Source organism: Oryzias melastigma, linkage group LG2 (genome assembly GCF_002922805.2).
Source record: "Oryzias melastigma strain HK-1 linkage group LG2, ASM292280v2, whole genome shotgun sequence".
Lineage (NCBI taxonomy): Eukaryota > Metazoa > Chordata > Actinopteri > Beloniformes > Adrianichthyidae > Oryzias > Oryzias melastigma.
In genome coordinates, this window is record NC_050513.1 from 4312881 (window position 1) to 4332017 (window position 19137).

The window sequence follows — 19137 nt, forward strand, 5'->3', positions numbered from 1 at the left end:
CACTCCTGTTAGCCACGTGTCCAAACCCTGGCGGCAAAATGCCAAGAGAACCGAGGCTTTTGTTTGCCTCAACGGCCCTGAAAGTGCCACTTCATCAGACAAGGGGACGCTGATCAAAGTCATCTCACCTTGTGAAAAGCCCGGCCAAATGAATTCCTGGAGCCTCTTCCTTGGCACTTTTGTTCACGTCTGCCATCCCGAGCCAAAACAACAACACGCATCAACATGTACCTTGCCAATTACTTGTCACTCCCTCATAAGGGCAAACAATACGAACATGGGTAGATGACCTCAGGATACGGGGGAATACAAATGTAGGATGACAGATTTCTCTGCCTGCCTCTTCCCCAACGTTTTATCTGGAGGATTCAAAGCGAATCCATTATGTTGAAGCACTACTTGGCCGCAAATCAGAAAGTGTGTTTGACAGCCATATACATTTTTCAGTTAAATTACAGCCTTGCGCTGACATACAGTAACCAAGTAACCACTCTGAGAGCTGAGAACACAGTGCACTTGCTCAGATATTTTCTCTGCTTCGCCCACTTCCTCCCCTGCTGTAAGCTCTGCAATCACATCTCCTGTGTGTTGTTAGTTGGATGGCACCAGCAGGTGGAAGCCCACTGGGACGCTGAGTGCGCACTACAGCGTACACGAGCTGCTGCTGGATTGATCAGAGCGCCGAGTTGACTCACTGAGCCGGGTTATGATGGCGGGGGAACAAATAAACTGGCGGGTCAAGTCTCAGGTGGGCGGGGCATTGTTGAAAACAAACAGCCGGGCGTGATGGGAGTCAAAGAGCTGAATTGGAATGGGTGGGGGAGGGGCTCCACGTTGTTGTAAAGGGCGGGGACTCGCCACTCTGGCAATGTCAAAGCAAGAAAAAGGAGCTTTGGAAAGTTGGGAAATGGTCAGAAACCAAGAACTTTAAAAAGACAAACGGCTAATCAATCTAGACCAAGAGGCTAACGGTAGCGGAGCCTGTCTCCTTGGTGAAAGTGACTTAGAAAAACCTCCAGGGATGCAACAAAAACCATCTGGAGCCTTTTTTCACCTCAATCTTTACTGACTGTTAATGAAACAGAGGGGATGCCTTTTACAAACAAATACAAGTACAGACTACACAAACTGTACAGATGGAAGTAGCAAAAACCATGTTAGACCTATAGGCTCCAGTTGATTCAAAGTCAAACTTTTTGTTAGTAGAAGATTTTTTACAGTGTATATTGCGTGTTGACTCCTCTCTTGCGTTTTGTCTCCTTTGCAAAACAGAACAAATGTACATAGATCTTCAATCGTGATCAGATCTTTGTTTTAATTCTATAAACTGGACTTATTTTTCTATGAACTTTGAGAGTTTGAACAAGAAAACATGTGAAAATGTTCATGCCTGTCAGACAAAAGTGTCAGAAGTGTGCAATGAGGAGTTTTACAGCCTAATAACATCTACGATTATTGTAAAAAATAAAGGACATATTTTTTGTCTTTCGCAGGTTACTTTTAGAATGTGTGAAAAACTAGAGACTATGTCATGTTCTTATGTGTTTAGATGTACGTCTTGCAGGAAACAAAAAAACAATATGAAATTTATCTTGCTTTTACGCAACTCATAACCTAACCTATTCATGTTTTTGGTGGATATCATCGACGGTATGAACTCCTATCCTTGGATCGCTACAGCCATGTTGGTGCTGGCCTTGTAGAAGTCGAGTACATGGATCTGTTCGGTTAACTTCCCTTAGCATTTAACTCTCTAACGCTATAAATCCGTAACCCATAACTCTTCAACTGTTTACACCAGGGGTCCCCAACTAATTTGGCAAGAGGTCCGGTAAGCCTGTCAGCTTGGTAGGCCGGGGTCCGAACATACAAAAACATTCATACAATAATTCGCTTGCCTTTTATTTTATTTTATTGCAATTTGTAGTTGAATTGGCAAAAACTGTTTTAGCTTATTGTCTCAAAATGTATTTCTGTCATTCATTTTTACACAAAAATACTTGTAAAATGCTCGTATTGATTAGATATTCCCTTTGTGCAATTGGTGACATCATATTAGCTGTTTAAAAAAAAATGGAAAAAAGTAGTGAATATGGTGTCCAAATTGCTGTTAAAATCCAGGACACTAGATAGTCCAGCACTATAAAGTTTTTAGTAGTTAGGGATTGGGGTGGGGATTGGGACATAGCCAAGTACTATTTCTGGACTGTTAGTAAGCTGTGGTTCAATGTATATAAAGACATTTCTTCATATAATTATGAATGATTGGATTCCCCTCTAAACTAGAGCTGATCTCCGAGGAAGTTCATGTATTTATTAAGTTTGCAGAGACAGGCCTCCATGCCTCGGGAACAGTGTTACCATAACAACAAGGGCGAGGGTGATTTAAGGGTCACACATTTCATCATAAGTCAAAGGCTTTTAAATGTTGTTGGTCAAGTAGACCTCCGGGTTCCAACGTTTTACCCTGAATGACATTTAGTCTGGAGCGGCCTTTAATGTTGGAGGGAGAGCTGAGAGTTGAGGCAGAAAATGAGTGCCTCAAATTAGAAATGGAGTGCCTCATGAATGAAGCAACCAGTCGTCTGACTCTTGGGTTCAGGTATGACTTGCTGATGTTTGCATAGGTTTTTGTGCCCACTAAAGACCAACATAAATAGGTTCTGCTATGACAAAACCTAGATTTTCAAGACATGGTCAAATGTCTTTACTATTAGCAAACGTTTGATATGTTCCTTAGGATGTTACCTTGCTCTTCCAAGTGTCCAGAACCAATTCTAAATGCAATCCACACTTCAGACAGCTTATATGAAGTTATACGAATGGATAAAAGAGTTTTAAATATCTGAAACACAAAAGGAAGACAGAGTGAAACTGAGAAAAATGGAGGATACATTTTGGTTTTCTATACATTTTAGAAATGGCTGCCAAATCTTAAGAACAATCCCTGATTCTATTTCTTACCAAATCCTGGTTCTTCCACTTTGGATACCAAATACACCTCATTCAAACAGTTATTAAAAAGTATTATAAAGTATGTTTCTCTGCAACACATACCAGTTGTGATTGATTGCTTCAATAATGTATTTTATTGAACCAAAGAATTAAGGTACTACTGGTAGTATCAAATTCAACCAAGTAAATATTTGGCACCAAAGACCCTTCACAGCTGGACAAAAACTAAACAAACGTGAGAGTTCCTCCATCTACATCAACTTCTATGGCATGAAGAAACGGAAAGTTCAGGCTAAAGATCTCACAGGTTTGCATATTAGAGGTATTGTGAAAGTTTGACCTCAGAATGAAATTCATGGTTCATATACAATATTGACCCAATGAAGATACCAAAGAAACGTCCAGAACCAAATATTTGTTCATGAAAAACTGATTCCGTATGACAGTAAAGAAAATCTTTCACCAACATGAATTTCATTTGAAGTCATATTAAGTCTGATTCATTGAGTTTATTCTAGTTTTGTGACTAAAGTCAAACAAACTATTAGTTTCTTTAAGATAGTACAGTTTGTTTTTGACATTTTATACTTCAAGAAGATCATTGATGGTGTTATTGGAACAACTACACATCTAAAGAACAACTTAAACAGGCACTAAAAGAGCCCTGCAGGAGGTTTGAAAGGTGATGGAGAAAATAAAAAAAAATTAAATACAAAACTTGATTTTTCTAGATTGGTCAGCATGTATCTTTATATATCAGTTAGCCTCCCCAGCTTTGAATCTTTGATACTGAATAAATCCTGAATAACAGAGAAGACGCATCGAGCAGCAAGAACCCAAAAATGGGTGTCACGAAAATTTGTGCTCTACATTTGGAGAAAGAACCATTAAAATATGATTGATTTTTCTTAACTTTTCTCTTAAGTTTTACAGACCCACTCCAATCATCTTTTAAGTCATTTTTAAAGTACTCTCAGTGGTCTTTTATTTGTGATTATGACATTTTTAACCCAGAAATAATAATAATAATTAAAAAATATGTCATTTTTTAGGCCATAGTTTCTGCAAAAAGTCAGGAGTTTCTTGGAAATTCACCTCTAAATTGTGGGCGGGACTGTTGATAAGGAGCAACCCCACCCCCACTTCTCATCACCCAAAGCTGAGCTTTAGCTCGAACGTTCATGGATCTATTTGTCTGCAAGTTAATGGGCAGAGCAGGGAGCTTTTGGCCCCGCCCAGTATACTTCCTACATCACAAATACAATATTTTTCCAATCTGAATTTTTCACTTAAATAAAGAACTACTCAGAAATTTAGATTTTAGCTTAATTCTCTTTATATATGTCCTTGATCATGAGAAAATTGCCACAAGAACATGTTAAAAACACAATTTTCATCGGAATTGATCTTCAACTTTGGCTTGGAGGTTTCAATATGGCGCTTGGAGAAGGAAACAAATGTTTTTAAGAAATACAACTTGAGGAGTGTCAGGAGCAAGTTATAGAAGAGAGTCCGGTAGATTTGGGGGGGTTGGAGGACTACTGTCTTAGAAAATTTGCCACATACGAACCGTTCTTAAAAGTAAGACTTAAACACAAGCATTTGTTCATACAATCAGCAAAAACTAAGAAAAATTGAACAAAAATTTGACAAGACAACTATTTAACTCAACAAAACTTCAACTCAACGACTTAATAACAGCATCAGCATGAACATTAAGGTCTGAAAAGAACGCACATTTGAATAATTATGATGCTCCGCTGTGTTGGAGTGCCATTGGAAAGGCAGGAACGCCACCAGAATGGCACGCCAGCCGTCTCCACAGCAACCAGATGCTTGAGTGACAGTCCTAATTAACCGGCTGAATTCCCTTGGCGACGTGACGAGTGGTGGAAGAAGGACCAGTGCCACGGCTTCAGAGCGTTCGGATGGTGTGAAGATCACCGTGTCACGCTAAGGGCGCGACACAGCAGCGGTCAAAATATGAAAATGAAGCGGATGGCATGCCAGCGGAGCGCGGCTCCACTCCGCTGCATTAAGATACGACGAAAAGAGGAAATAAACCACCATAGCAGAAAAACTATGAAATTAATCTCCTTTAAGGACGAACTGTCTATCCTATAAAAATGATAACATTTCAAAGAAGAGACGCCACAATTGATGAACCTCATCAAGCTGCCGCTGATTACACGGCGCATTTAAGAAAGGATCACTTTGTAAATCCATTCGCTGCACTGTCTCCTCTCTTCCAGCGACACCTTGGTCAAATTAATTAACTTCCATCAATTAAAGGACATATTATATTCCAGCTCCTTCATATGCTAATGAGCGAGAACGGAAACAGGTCGAGACGGCAGGAGTAGAAAATGTATTTAACTGTTAGTTATTAAAAATTTGTTTTATTCTCTACCTTAGACACATTTTTTAGATGTAAAAATGTGTTTTGGACCATTTTTTGTTAATTTCGTAGATTTCAATTTTAGACTCTTAAATTTGAAAAAAATGATTTATAATTAAAAGAAAATCATTTTTGCCAACAGGAAATATTTGTTTATCCCATTCACTTCCATCCCGACACATTTAGTCCCTCTCGAGCCGTTTTTGAAAATACTTCGCCTTGGATACGTATGATTAAAACAATTCTCCTCTCATCACAGGATAATTGGATTTCAGCGTGAAAGTGAGATGGGAGTTCACTCTTCAAGGACCATCAGAGGAGGGCTTGTTGTGTGCAGCAGATGTTAGGAAAGGGAGGCTTACGTGGCTTTAAATAAAGGAAAAGAAAAAAAAAATCCTGATTATGTGACGTGATATTTCTTTTTCTCAGTGATGATTCATCGGACAAATAAAGGAGAAGGAGCTCAATGAGCTTTTAATTTTTCCTGGTAGATAAAAACGACTCAATTCTAAAAACATGTCATTTATCTTGATGAATTTAACAGCTACTTAGCTTAAATAAATTCATCTGTGCTTTTTTTATTTATAGAAGCTGCTCTTAAAGTGTATTTAAAGTCAATTTACCAAATAAAATGATATGTCATTGTTTTAATTAGTTCATTTTACAAACATGAAAAATATAAACATTCATCATTTATGAGCGATTTTGCAAATGAGCACTTATAGAATATAATTACTTTTCTGCATCTTGCTAGAACATTAAGACTTTTATTCTGAAATTCTCAGTTATTTGTTTGTTTCTTTTCAATAATTGTTAGTTTTCTTTAATCCTTCTTGTGAATTGATCTAACCATCCATTAAAATGATGGCTTTTATTGTCCTAAACAGACTTATACAACCACAATGTATTTTTTAAAGTGATTAAGTACTATAATATTTTAAATCACAATTACCATTTAAATGTGTGTTGTCTGCATTCTCACAGATTATTTAAAAATATGACAATAAAATCTCCTCAAAGCACAACATACTCATGTCTTTCTTTTTTAAACTATTGCAACATCTTAAAAAAGAAGCATATGGTTTACATTAATGGTAATACAAAGTAAAATTATGAATAAGAAATGTCAAAAACACAAATTTAGATTTTTGTGCCTTTTTTTTTAAAAACTATTTCACTTTAAATTTAACAAGTGCAACAAGAATTTCATTTTATTGGTTTTTCTCTGTCACTTTTGTTTAATCCCATCAAACATTTGATGTATTATTCATTTTTTTTAATCAAATAGTTCAAAACAAATGCTAAAGTATAAGCTTAATTATTATTAAATAATATATATTGGTCATAAACCTCAACAAAGACATCTATGCCATGTGTAACTAAAAAAATGTATAAAAAAAACAACTTTAAAATTTTTGAAGAAGGTTAATTAAGAAAAAAAAAGTTAGGGCTCTAAAGCAGATCCCTGAGGAACTCCAGATTTAATTGTATAATGTCTTGCCTTGAGATTATCCTTAAAAGTCTAACTTTCATCTCCCTTTAGTTTTGATATTTTTTCTATATATTTTTTTAACATAACAGATGTAATAAATATTACCAACTTTTTTTTAAGTACTTACTTAATTGTGGAATAAAATATTTTACAAATGAAACGATAAAAAAGTGAAACATTTAAGTTAGAACATTTTCATGCAAAACTTAGGTGGAGAATATAATAAACAGCGTAACTCAATTTCCTACAAAAATGAGAAAGAAATCCTGAAAAGTATTATTATTATTTTTTATTTCCAACAAGAAATAAAAGAATGACCTCAAATCTCTAACACAAAGCAAAAAAATAAGTTTTTAAGTTGAAAGGGAACAAAGAGTTAAAAACAGAAAAAACAGGTAAACTGCAGCCCTAATTAGCTTCAGTTAATTTTATTTATTTTTTTCCTTTTTGTATCAATTTGACAGATGGGGCAACCTCACCATAAAACCAGAATAAATGATGGTCTCTTCCAATCAGACGGAGCTCATGTTAGATTTATCTGAGGGTTATAATCAGAGGAAATGCGACCTTTTCTGCCTCTGCTCTGTTTGGAGCAGCCTGTTGAGAAACAGGGACAGTTTTCAAAATAAAACACAATCAGCTGGGACGTCGACGATATACATATTACATAAGGATTTATGCTGATCCCAGATTAACAGAGGATGTATTTATATAGGAAGCTCACATCGGAACCATAAACGTCCATATTGATTACTTAGAGCTCATTCTTAACCTACAATAACGTCTCTTTTTCCTTTTGATTCTGCCTGCCTTTTTGTTTTATTAGAAAGACAATTATTATTTTTTTTTTTTAGAAACTATAGAATGAGATTCAAACATAAACATATATAGATTGTTCTTTAAAAGGAACCAAATCATGACTAAAAGCCATCCAGCAGATTTTATCCAACATTTAAATCAGGACAATAACCTTGTGTTTATTTTTTAGCAGAAAGTAGTCAAATTTATACACATTTGTGAGTAGATTTTTAAAAAGAAAAAAGCCTTAGAATCCTGAATGTTATTTATAGTAAAAAATAAAAAAAGCTTAAAAATAAATAAAAAACGACTTTTAGATCTACAAGTAGCTTTCTGACAATTATATCCACTTCCAGTTTAAGCAATTTTGGTTCATTTATGGCAAAAATACAATTCCTGGAACAATTATGGCAATTCAATCATCCACTTTTAACCCCTCCTTGAGGATATTTGAAAAATAAAAAATTAAAAAGTGGAGCCAATGCAATTCAGCATGTGACCACTAGGCGGCTGGTTTCAAACTTTAGGCTTTTCTGATTTAAAGTAACTCTATAAGTGAAACAAACATATGATTTTTTGTTTCAAAGTTAATGTTTAACTAAAAATTATTCATTTTAAAGTATTTTAAAGTAAAAATACATGTATTTGTGACCAACCAGCTGTAAGTTCTGAGTTTTCCAACAACCCAAGAGAGAAAAATCTAACAGAGGCGGCGCATTAATGCCCCACTCGCAGGTATTTTGGAGAGTAGTGCACTTTAGCCAAACAGACCAAAAGAGAGAAGAGGTTCAGAAACACTAAACACTGTAAAAAAACATGTTTTTTATGTTTTGCAGAAAAGAGGGTTACAGAGACACTGAGTTACTGCTATGGTCAATACGGCCAATATATAAAAGAAAAACAAATTGTACTTTTTTACACAAAAACGTCTAAATTTGAGGAAATTTAGCTCCAAAAAACAAAAATTGTGTCAAATACAGAACAACTTCTCTGCTCAGGTTTAATGAAAACAATGATAACAGCTCTTGGTCTTTGTTTCCTGTCAAAACTGCATCACTTGACTGTAGAAGTCGACTCGGATCTCCACTAAGCCGGAGCCGCTGAAGCACAAAGCTCCACGTTATTTGTCTAAACCGGAAACAGCCATATTACTAAATGCAAGCATCATTAACCGATCCCCAAATCCAACGCCTCCCCCCCTTTGGGACAGTCCTGTCATCAAATTAAAACTGATGGAGTTCACAGACTGAGCATATTTACACTTAGCTCACTGTAGTTATCGGGTTGATGCTGGAGAAGCTCCTCCCACTATCGCACCATTGCAGAAATATGAGGAGAGACGGGCAACGGAAATTCAGATTTCAATGGAAAATGTCTCCCTTTACATGGACTGAAATACCAGGTCTTTTTCTCAGGGACGGGTAAAAATAGGAAGTCACAACGTCACATTTATCCATTAGATAAATTAAGCACTGACACAGTTTAAGGCTGACCTGCATGTGCAGAAAAAAAAGAAAAACCCTCTGGAGGGGGAAGGAAAACTTCCTAGAAGAAGATTGGAGAAAAAAAATGGAAATAATCCTGGAAGTGGAAAGGAAATCCTCTAGGAAGTGGAAAAAAAATTGTTCTGGAGGTAAGGTAGGAAATCCTCCTGGATGAAGTACGATGTTGTCAGGGAAGTGAACATACATTCTGCTGAAAGTGAGGAAATTGTCCTGGAAGTCCAGATAAATCAGCCTGGAAGCAGAAGGAAATCCACCAGAAGGTTGAAGGAAATCAGTCTGGAAATGTAAGGAAATTGTTCTAGAGGTGGAAGGAAATCGTCCTGGAAGTAGAAGGAAATCTTCATGGAAAGGGAGGAAAAATGTCCTGCGAGTAGAAGGAAATCCTTCTGGAAGTGGAAAGAAATCAACCTGGAATTAGAAGAAAATGAACCTGGAATTAGAAGGAAATAGTCCTGGGAGTAAAAAAGGAAATTTCCTGGAAGTGGAGAGGAAAAAGTCCAAAAAGTAAAGGGAAATCTGTCTGGAACTGGAAGGAAATAGTCCTCTAAGTAAACGGGAATCTTCTTGGAGTTTAAAAAAAACGTCCTAAAAGTAAAACTTTTTGGAAGTGGCAGGAAAAAGTTGTGGAAGTACAAGGGAATCTTCCTGGAAGTGGAGGTAAATAGTCCTGCGAGTAGAAGGAAATCCTTCTGGAAGTGGAAGGAAATCAACCTGGAAGTAGAAGGAAATAGTCCTGAAAATGGAAAGAAATCAACCTGGAAGTAAAAGAAAATCAACCTGGAATTAGAAGGAAATAGTCCTGGGAGTAAAAAGGGAAATTTCCTGGAAGTGGAGAGAAAAAGTCCTAAAAGTAAAAGGAAAGCTGTCTGGAACTGGAAGGAAATAGTTCTCGAAGTAACAGGGAATCTTCCTGGAAGTAAAAAGAAAAAGTCGTTAAAGTAAAACTTTTTGGAATTGGCAGGAAAAAGTTGTGGAAGTAAAAGGGAATCTTCCCGGAAGTGGAGGCAAATAGTCCTGCGAGTAAAAGGAAATCCTTCTGGAAGTGGAAGGAAATAGTCCTGGAAGTGAAAGGAAATTTTCCTGAAAATGGAGAGAAAAAATCCTGGAAGTAAAAGGAAATCTTCCTGGAAGTGAAAAGCAATCAACTTGGAAGTGCAAGAAAATAGTCCTGGAAATAAAAGGGAATCTTTCTGGAAATGAAAGGAAAAAGTCCTGGAGGTAAAACTTTTTGGAATTGGCGGGAAAAAGTTGTGGAATAAGAAGGAAATCCTTCTGGAAGTGGAGGAAAATCAACCTGGAAGTAGAAGGAAATAGTCCTGGAAGTAAAAGGAAATCATTTTGGAAGTAAAAGGAAATTTTCCTGAAAATGGAGAGAAAAAGTCCTGGAAGTAAAAGGAAATCATTTTGGAAGTAAAAGGAAATCTTCCTGAAAGTGGAGAGAAAAAGTCCTGAAAAAGAAGGAAATCTTCTTGGAAGAGGAAGCAAAAAGGTTCTGATAGAAGAAGGAAATCGTCCTGGAAGTGGACGGAAATCAACTTGGAAGTGGAAGGAATTTGTTGTGAAAGTGGAAGGATATCTTTCTGGAAGTGGATGGAAATAATCCTGGAAACAAAAGGAAATCATCCTGGAATTGGAGGGAAATAGTCCTGGGACTAGAAGGTAGTAAAAGTGAAAGGAAATTCTCCATGAAGTGCAAGGAAATCAACCAGGAAGTGGAAGGAAAAAGTCCTGAAAGTAAAAGGAAATTGTTCTGGAAGTGGAAGGAAGTCCACAAAGATGGGATTTGAGGAATTATTTCTTCATAAAATAAATAAATGCTGCTTCTACAAGTCACCCGTTAACAGTTTGCACTTCCTGTTTGTAGAAAAGCTGCAGATCTAAAGATGTTCTTCACTGTTGACCTAATTATAGTTTCATTTAATGTTTGCTAAAAAGTTTAGCTGAACATTTGACCAATTACAGACGTAGATTTAACTTTAACCTCTTCATCCCTCTTGAATCATCTGAACTATATATATATATATATATATATATATATATATATATATATATATATATATATATATATATATATATATATATAATGTTTATCTATTGAAATAAATGGATCTCCACCTACAAGATGTGATATTGCTTCAGAAAATTCATACATTTGTTTTCCTTTAAAGCCTTTTCTTGTTACTTTGTGGTGATAAATCATTTTTCTATTCATTTTGAACTGAAAAGAATTACATTGTAAATAATGAAAGCATCGTCTGTTTGATTAAAATGAGTAATTATCCTAAAAAATAATCATAATAAATAAAAGAAAGTGGTTGTGAAATGGAAATGTGTCAAATTAATCAAAGTATACAGTAAATCAAAAAAATACACACTGGTTCCGTACAAAAGTCTGTTGTTTGCAGATCTTTGGAAACAAACTAAAAGTTAAATATAAAGCTAGAGATGACATTTGAAGACCAACTTTACTTCTCCTTAAAGAAACAGCCATAACTCATTTCCACGGAAACTCAAGACAGAAATACATAATTAAGCTGTAAATTTCCCGTTCTCCATACCCAGAATGCTTTGTGTCAACCTTGGCTGTGAAAGAGTCACTGACAAGTAATCTGTCACTTACTTTGGATTCAGGCTTTAATATTTTAAGAGCCTTCAGAAAAAGTGCTGAATCGGCTCGCTGTGACTTCCACCGCTCGGCAATTAAAGCGGTCGACGAGTCCCAGAGACGGCAGCAGAACAGGGATCGGCTTAAGAGGCCCTTTTTAGAAAGAAAACCATCAACAGCCAGCAACCGGCTTTTGATTTACGGCTTAGTTTGCCAAATAAAAGGACAGAAACGCGAAGAACTTCCTTACCTGTGACCGACAGCTCCGTCGTCCTCCGAACCATAAAGTTCCCAAAAGGCAGCTCGCAGGTGTAATTCCCAATGTCATCTTCCCGTACATCCCTGATGGACAGAACGTCCTTCCTTCTTTCTATGGTGTCTCTCCATTGCTTTGGCTTGCATTCCTTCGTTTCAAAATAAAAGACAAGAAAAAAAGGGGGTCAGTTCAAGTTTAAAATTGGTTTTATTTTCTATTCCAATGGATCTAAACTAAATGAATTTCACTTTTATTCCATAGATTTTAATTTATTTGGAATATTTGGAGAAACAAGTTATTGTGGGGTCCAGATGACCCCACTCCCAACGTCAACATACCAAGGGTAGCTCAATGGATACATTAAAGGGTAACCAAACCAGGAAGTTGGAGGCTGACTCCGCCCACGGCCGAAATTTGAGAGGGGTGGGGCTGGGGAACAGGCTTGTTATCATTACTGGATCTGCAGATCATGATGTCAGACTTTTGAAACTAACATGGTTTGACCAATCACAGAATTCAACTGTAATACCTCGATTCAACCTGTAGGGGGCAGCACACAGGCAATTATTGACCATATTTTGAGGAATTAAAAGGTAAAAAATTTGGCTATGACCAACAGACAGCACTTTTACAGCCTCATTTATAGAGGTCAATGGCCAAAAAAGTTAATTTAGGGTTTGGTTATCCTTTAAAAACGCGTTTCTACGCAAGTTTTTAGGTCTATTTTTTAGGTTCTACGTATAAAACAATTGATCACATATTGAAATCTCATAAACTCTAACCAATCAGGGACTTGGATTTGATTGTGACAAGCGGTTGGCGTCCTATTAATTCACAGAAGTACCAAACGTTTGAAAATTGATCTTGAAGCATAAAATTCATAATCCTGGTGTGTACTCGGATGGAAGTCTATGACATCAAGATTTGAAATAGAGCTGTGAAAGAAAAAGACTGGAGCGAGATTCACCAGATTCGCACTGCTTGGACATTTGGCACCAATCGTCTCCCAACGGTCGGTGGTGGACGTGGTCTAGTAGCGACAGTCCAGGGTGAAGACTATTTGTTCAAGAACAGCATAGCATGATATCCGTTGGTGCCGTTTCCTTCTTCAATTGTGTCCAACATGACACACTTTTACACCAAGAACAAAGCACTATCTGATGATTTTGGTCCTTGGACCGGCTGCTTGATAGAAACGCTAATGAAAAACGCTCTTTTCTCTGAAGTCCTCTTTGTGATTTCACGACTTGTAAAGGTTTTGTTGAACAAATGGTATTAATTACAGTTTGAATCTCCTCTTAATGACCTGAAGTCCTCCAGTTTCTGTGGTCCAGTCGGAGGTGAATTTGTCTCGTCTGCGTCACACTGGGTTTATTGACTGCCTTTGGTCATTACCGGCCTCTACTGCTGTCCTCTATAGAGTCGTAACCGAGTTGGACATCCTGTTTTTACTGTGTATATTTTAGGAAGTCGTCCAGATGACAAAAGGTCAGAGCATTGAAATAAAAAAATAAAAGAGGGAGAACAAAGCACATGATGTACTGATGTGATAAATGAGAAAATTATGCTTAAATAATGGTTCTTGCCTCCATATAACATCCCCATATATCAAGTGAGAGGATAGGAAGCAGGCAGTTAAAGCTGTTGACTTACTGCAGAGTGCAGCCCTCACATTTCATGGAGCATAAAGAAGGAAAACAGACTAATGAACGCGTCTGCACGACTACGGCGATTAGCACAGTTCATTTCTGTGCATGCATGACGGAGGGAAAACGCTCGTGTACCCGTCCGTGACTCGCTCTTTTCTTTCCCCAATTTTTGCCGGGTATATTTGGATTCCAGGAGAGATCATCTGTGAAATCCGTCGCATGTTTGATGCAGAGCGGTTTGATAAATGGAGCGCTGCGTTAGCTCGAGCAGAAAACCCAAGCTGAGCGTGCATTAGCAATGGCTAATGCAATGCACTGCTTGTTTCAGCCAGTGGAACGCAAATTCGGGTGATTTGCTGCCAATTACGATTAAAACTGCTTTCTGTTTTCAGAAATAATTCTCAGAAAGTACAAGACAGAGATTTTTTTAATTGATTTTTTAAAGAATTTAGGAACCATTAGCTAGAAACCATAGTATACTCATGAACAACGCAATTTCAGAAAATTAGCGTATCTTCCGGAGTATAAGTCGCTGTTTTTTCATAGTTTATGCAGGGGTGCGACTTATACTGAGGAGTGATTTATTTGTAATTTTTTAAATTGATTTTTTAAATAATTTAGGAACCATTAGCTAGAAACCATAGTATACTCATGAACTACGCACTTCAGAACATTTGCGTATTTTCCGGAGTATAAGTTGCTGTTTTTTCATAGTTTAAGCAGGGGTGCGACTTATACTCAGGAGTGATTTATTTGTAATTTTTTTTAACATAAATAGGCTCAAATTTTATTATTTTTCCACTAGCAACCAGTTTCCCTTTAGCAGTTTATTCCGCTAACAACCACTAGGGGGTGCTGTATTTTCTTCTGGCAGTGCCAGAAAAAGAAGTGTCGTCCAAAACAAACACGGAGGAGAATCTGACTCTTTTCCTCTTTTTGCCATGGCAAATATAAAAGTGCGACTTATATAAGGTTTTCTTCTTCTTGATTAGAAGTTTTTCGCTCCTGCGTCTTATACTCCGCTGCGACTTATAATCCAGAAAATACGGTACTTATGATTTCTTGTCCCGAAGATAGTAGTAATCATTGGCTAGTTCATAAACGGTCACGTTTTCCATCAGATTCAATAAGTCCAAACAAAAACGTGTCAGTTTGTTCATCGCCTCAACAAATAACCCAACGTACTCCGATTGAGGCAACAGGAAATGATGTCAAAAGATGGCAGGAAGTTGAACAAACATAAAAAAACAGGGAGGAATGATGCCAGCTTAATGAACATGTCCAATTACGATGAAACCCAAGAATTTGGTGGTAAAAATAATCTGTTGGATGGTACCAATCCTGTAAAATCTCAATCGGTCCATGTGTAATAGAGACAAACAACCGTTTTTTTTTTATTTCTATGGCCGAAACTGGACAGTATCGGGCAATCGTTCAATAGCTGAGAAAAGTAAAAGTAATCAAACAGCTAAGACAGTTTATTTTTGGAGTAAAGTTCGACTTTTTAGAAAGAAGGCTTCTGGAACCAGCCTCTAGTGGCCATTTGAGGAACTGCAATTTTTTGCTATGCTTTAATGGCTGTTTGCTTCTATTATTTTTCTACCTTTAAAGAATATTTCTGTAAGATTACATTTTGACTTAAAAAAAAACGAAAACTACAAAAAATGTAAAAGAAATTTACCCAACTTTTGATAAAAAAACAAAACAAAAAAAACCCCTCAGTTTTACCTTATACCAAACAATCTGAGGATCAACCCCCGGCTGGATATAATCCTCAATCCCCGGGCAGGTTATGTCTTTGCTTTTGCTAAGCTCCGCCTTCTCGTAGAACCTCATCTTGGAGTTGTAGCAAAGGTCTGTGTCGTTCTCCGCCACCGTGAGGGACATGGACACCTTCATGCAGTATGTCGAGTTCCTGCAACGACAAAGAGAAAATATGCTGTGAAACACACACACAAAAAATTAAGAGTGGATTTTCAAAATAAAAGCATGTCAATCCACCCAGTTGCAGAAACAGTAAAATGTGAATCTCTAATTGATTATTAAATGTTCAGCCAGGTTTAATTTACTTTTAATGCTTCAAACTAACATATAGACGCTCAAAGGTGGAGCTAAGCAAATGTAGGTTACGTCCAAGAGCACAGCAAGGTTCTTCAAATTGCATTCATGACAAAATGTTAAATAAAGTGGCTTTGCTCTGAATAGAAATAACAGCTCTGATGCACTGAATAAGAAACATTTGGGCTTCAGCAGAAATGTCAAGACAGATCTAATCTTTCATTTACTTCATTTATGGATGGATTAGATCTGCCTTGCTCCCACTGGTAATAAATCCTGATGTATCCTTTCAAATCTTTATGAAATCTCACAATCAGATCACACTGGATCATTGTGTCAACCTGCACAAATGACCAGAGTCTAAAGGTAATATTTTAGAGATAATCTTTATGACTTGTTATCTTTGACTTGGAAACTGGGGCTCTGATCCTGTTTTAGTATCGTTAGTAACATTATTATGTGAATGTGTTTAATTTTTTTTATTTATTTATTTTTTTTAGCTATTTTGCCATTTAACCATTATATTAGAATTATGCTAGCTCTTTCAGCTATTTTGGTATTTACTGAGATTTATAGGCTATTTTGGAGCTTAAGTAATATTTCAGCAACATTTTATCTTTTTGAGCTAATTTGGTAACTACTGAGGTTTTTAGGCTGATATAAAGTTTAGCTAAGATTTTAGCATTAGGTCTATGCGAGGTGTTTAGGCTAAATTAGACATTTTTTCAGCTGGCTATTTTGAAGTTTAGCTAATATTTTTAGCCACATGCTATCTTTTTTGGCTAATTTGGTAACTATTGGGGTTTTTAGGCTGATCTGGAGTTTAGCTAAGATTTTAGGATTACGCTAACTGTTTAGGCGAAATTAGACTTTTTTCATTTTTTATTCTAATTTGGAGCTTAGTTAAAATTTTAGCTTCATGCTACCTTTTTTGGTGAATTTGGTAAATACTTTTTTAGGGTGATCTGGAGTTTAGCTATTTTCAGCAGTAAGCTAACTATTTAGGCTAAATTTGACAATTTTGCAGTTGGCTATTTTGAAGTTTAGTTAATACTTTAGCTAGATGCTACCTTTTTAGCTAATTTGGTAACTACTTGGGTTTTTAGGCAGATCTGGAGTTTAGCTAAGATTTTATCATTATGCTAACGGTTTGGGCTAAATTAGACTTTTTTCATTTTTAGGCTAATTTGGAACTTAGCTAATATTTTAGCTTCATGCTACCATTTTTGGCTAGTTTGGTAAATAATGTTTTTTAGGGTGATCTGGAGTTTAGCTATTTTAGTAGTAAGCTAACTATTTAGGCTAAATTAGACAATTTTACATTTTTAAGGCTATTTTGTAGTTTAGCTAATATTATAGCTACATGCTATCTTTTTATTTTTAGCTAATTTGGCAACTACTAAGGTTTTTAGGCTGATTTGAAGTTTAGCTAAGATTTTAGCATTAGGTCTATGCGAGGTGTTTAGGCTAAATTAGACGTTTTCATTTTTTAGGCTAATTTGGAGCTTAGCTAATATTTTAGCTTTATGCTACCTTTTTTGGCTAATTTCGTAACTACTGGGGTTTTCAGGCTGATCTGGAGTTTAGCTAAGCTTTTAGCAATATGCTGACTGTTTGGGCTAAATTAGACTTTAGCAGCTTCAGTATTTCAAGCCATCAGCTCTAGCATCTTCAGCAGGAATATTCAGCTCACAGTATTCATACTTGTATTATCGCAGGTAATGCTTTATATCTAGTTGCTAATTATCCTCCCCAACAGTGGTCAACTGCAAAGACTGGATTGTTTACAATTCTGTATTTTTACTGTGCCTTCAAGAAAAAACTTCAAAAACCCACCTAGTACGAAAAATAAATAAATCAATAAAAATTGAAACCAAAATACACATGTCAAAGATATCCAAAAGAAGTTTTAAAACTATTTTGCGATGGCCGTAGAACCTACGACTGGACGGTCATTTTGTGGCAAAGTAAGAAATTTGGCAATTTTTACATTTTCATACAATATGGGAAACAAAAACATTTGTAAAAACAATTTACAAAATGTCAGGTGCACACCACCGCCTTAAGTCTACAACCACAACTGAAGTTTTGTTGACCTTTAACCTAGGTAGGCTGCCATCTTGAATTTTTCCAAAGAAAAATTACTTCTACAGATTTTAATGCCTAACGGCGAGGCTGCAATATGATGATACTAGAAACATGAGATACATATTCTGACAGTAGATACATATCTTGACAAAACATCTGGCAGAGCTGATGGTCTGCAGGACCAAAGAGGACCTGCGTCTGAGAGTGGTAAAATGATGCTATCATCATAGCTACTGAAGGCTAACCCAAACATTACAGAGTTAACCAATCATTCCGAATCCCATCACCAGTACAGAGTTTGCTGGATTCAATACCAATTGCACTAAACCACTGTCGTCTAACTTTCAAGTCCACTGGAAAGTTGTTCAAGCCAGTAGGTTTTTTAGAACTGATGGCAAAACACCTAAGAGCCATGCTAAAGCTAAAGCTAACACAATAATGACCAACTGTTACAGAATCAAAGATGGGCAGGGCTCTGAAATGACGTGGGACTTACACCAATTGGTCCATCATGAATGTCTACTGTAATACCTCGTTTCAACCTGTAGGGGGCAGCCCACACAAAGTTTTAGACTGTATTTTCAGGAGTTAGTTTTAGATTATCATAAAACAGTCTGCATTTTAAAGCCTCATTTATAGGGGTCAACAGCCGAGGAAAGTTGATTTACTGTTTGGTTACCCTTTAAAGTTTGTAGGTTTTAAAAGGGGTTAGCATAGCTAGCGCTCAAAGGTGGGATTCTCCTGTTGCTCCCATTCATTTTTTACTTAAATATGATAATTTATTACATGAATTGTAGACTCAAGTCAAAACGAAACAATATAACATACAATTTAAATGTATTATTAATTTAGGCGTGGTTATTAAAAAAAAACGTAGTTGCCAAGGAAATAAAAAAAAAAATACTTTTGCCGATTCATCTAAAAATCACATGGACCTGAACGTTACCCACAGTCGAACAAAAAATGAAATGGTTGCTATGGAGATAAACCAACAGAAAAGATGCTACTTTGAAAAAAGAAGTGTGTTTTTTTAATGTATTTGTTATATGCCGCTCTGATTAGGGTGGCAGGGGTAGAAGGGGAGAGTGGCGGCGTGTTGCAGCCGTTCAGCCTGTGGGGCGTGCAGGCTATCCAGAGCCACACAATAAGAAAAGATCCTGCCAAACACAGGGTTTGAGGCTACACGGGTAATTCTCCACAAAACATGGGAATCGATGCAAATATTGACTGACCGTTAAAGCCGAGGTTTTTGAAGTGGAAGAGAAGCAGCAACTGTTGTTCATGATAAAAAAAAAAAAAAACTCAATAGAAACGGCCCTCCTATTGCCCAAAC

At 36.6% G+C, this 19137-nt stretch overlaps 1 protein-coding gene and 1 long non-coding RNA gene across 4 annotated transcripts in view; one reads left to right on the forward strand and one right to left on the reverse strand.

Annotated features, from left to right (window-relative positions):
- LOC112160059 (interleukin-1 receptor accessory protein-like 1-B) overlaps window positions 1-19137 on the reverse strand; it is a gene marked incomplete in the record, with an annotated part of 393180 nt that overhangs the window by 191299 nt on the left and 182744 nt on the right. For all 3 annotated transcript variants that reach the window (XM_024294396.2, XM_024294395.2, XM_036215438.1), the window contains 2 exon segments: window positions 12004-12157; window positions 15387-15573. In XM_024294396.2, the coding sequence (XP_024150164.1) occupies window positions 12004-12157; window positions 15387-15573 (341 nt within the window).
- LOC118599694 lies at window positions 1919-5747 on the forward strand. The gene is made up of 2 exons (XR_004949151.1): window positions 1919-2602; window positions 5613-5747. It is a non-coding gene; the product is annotated as an uncharacterized LOC118599694 (long non-coding RNA).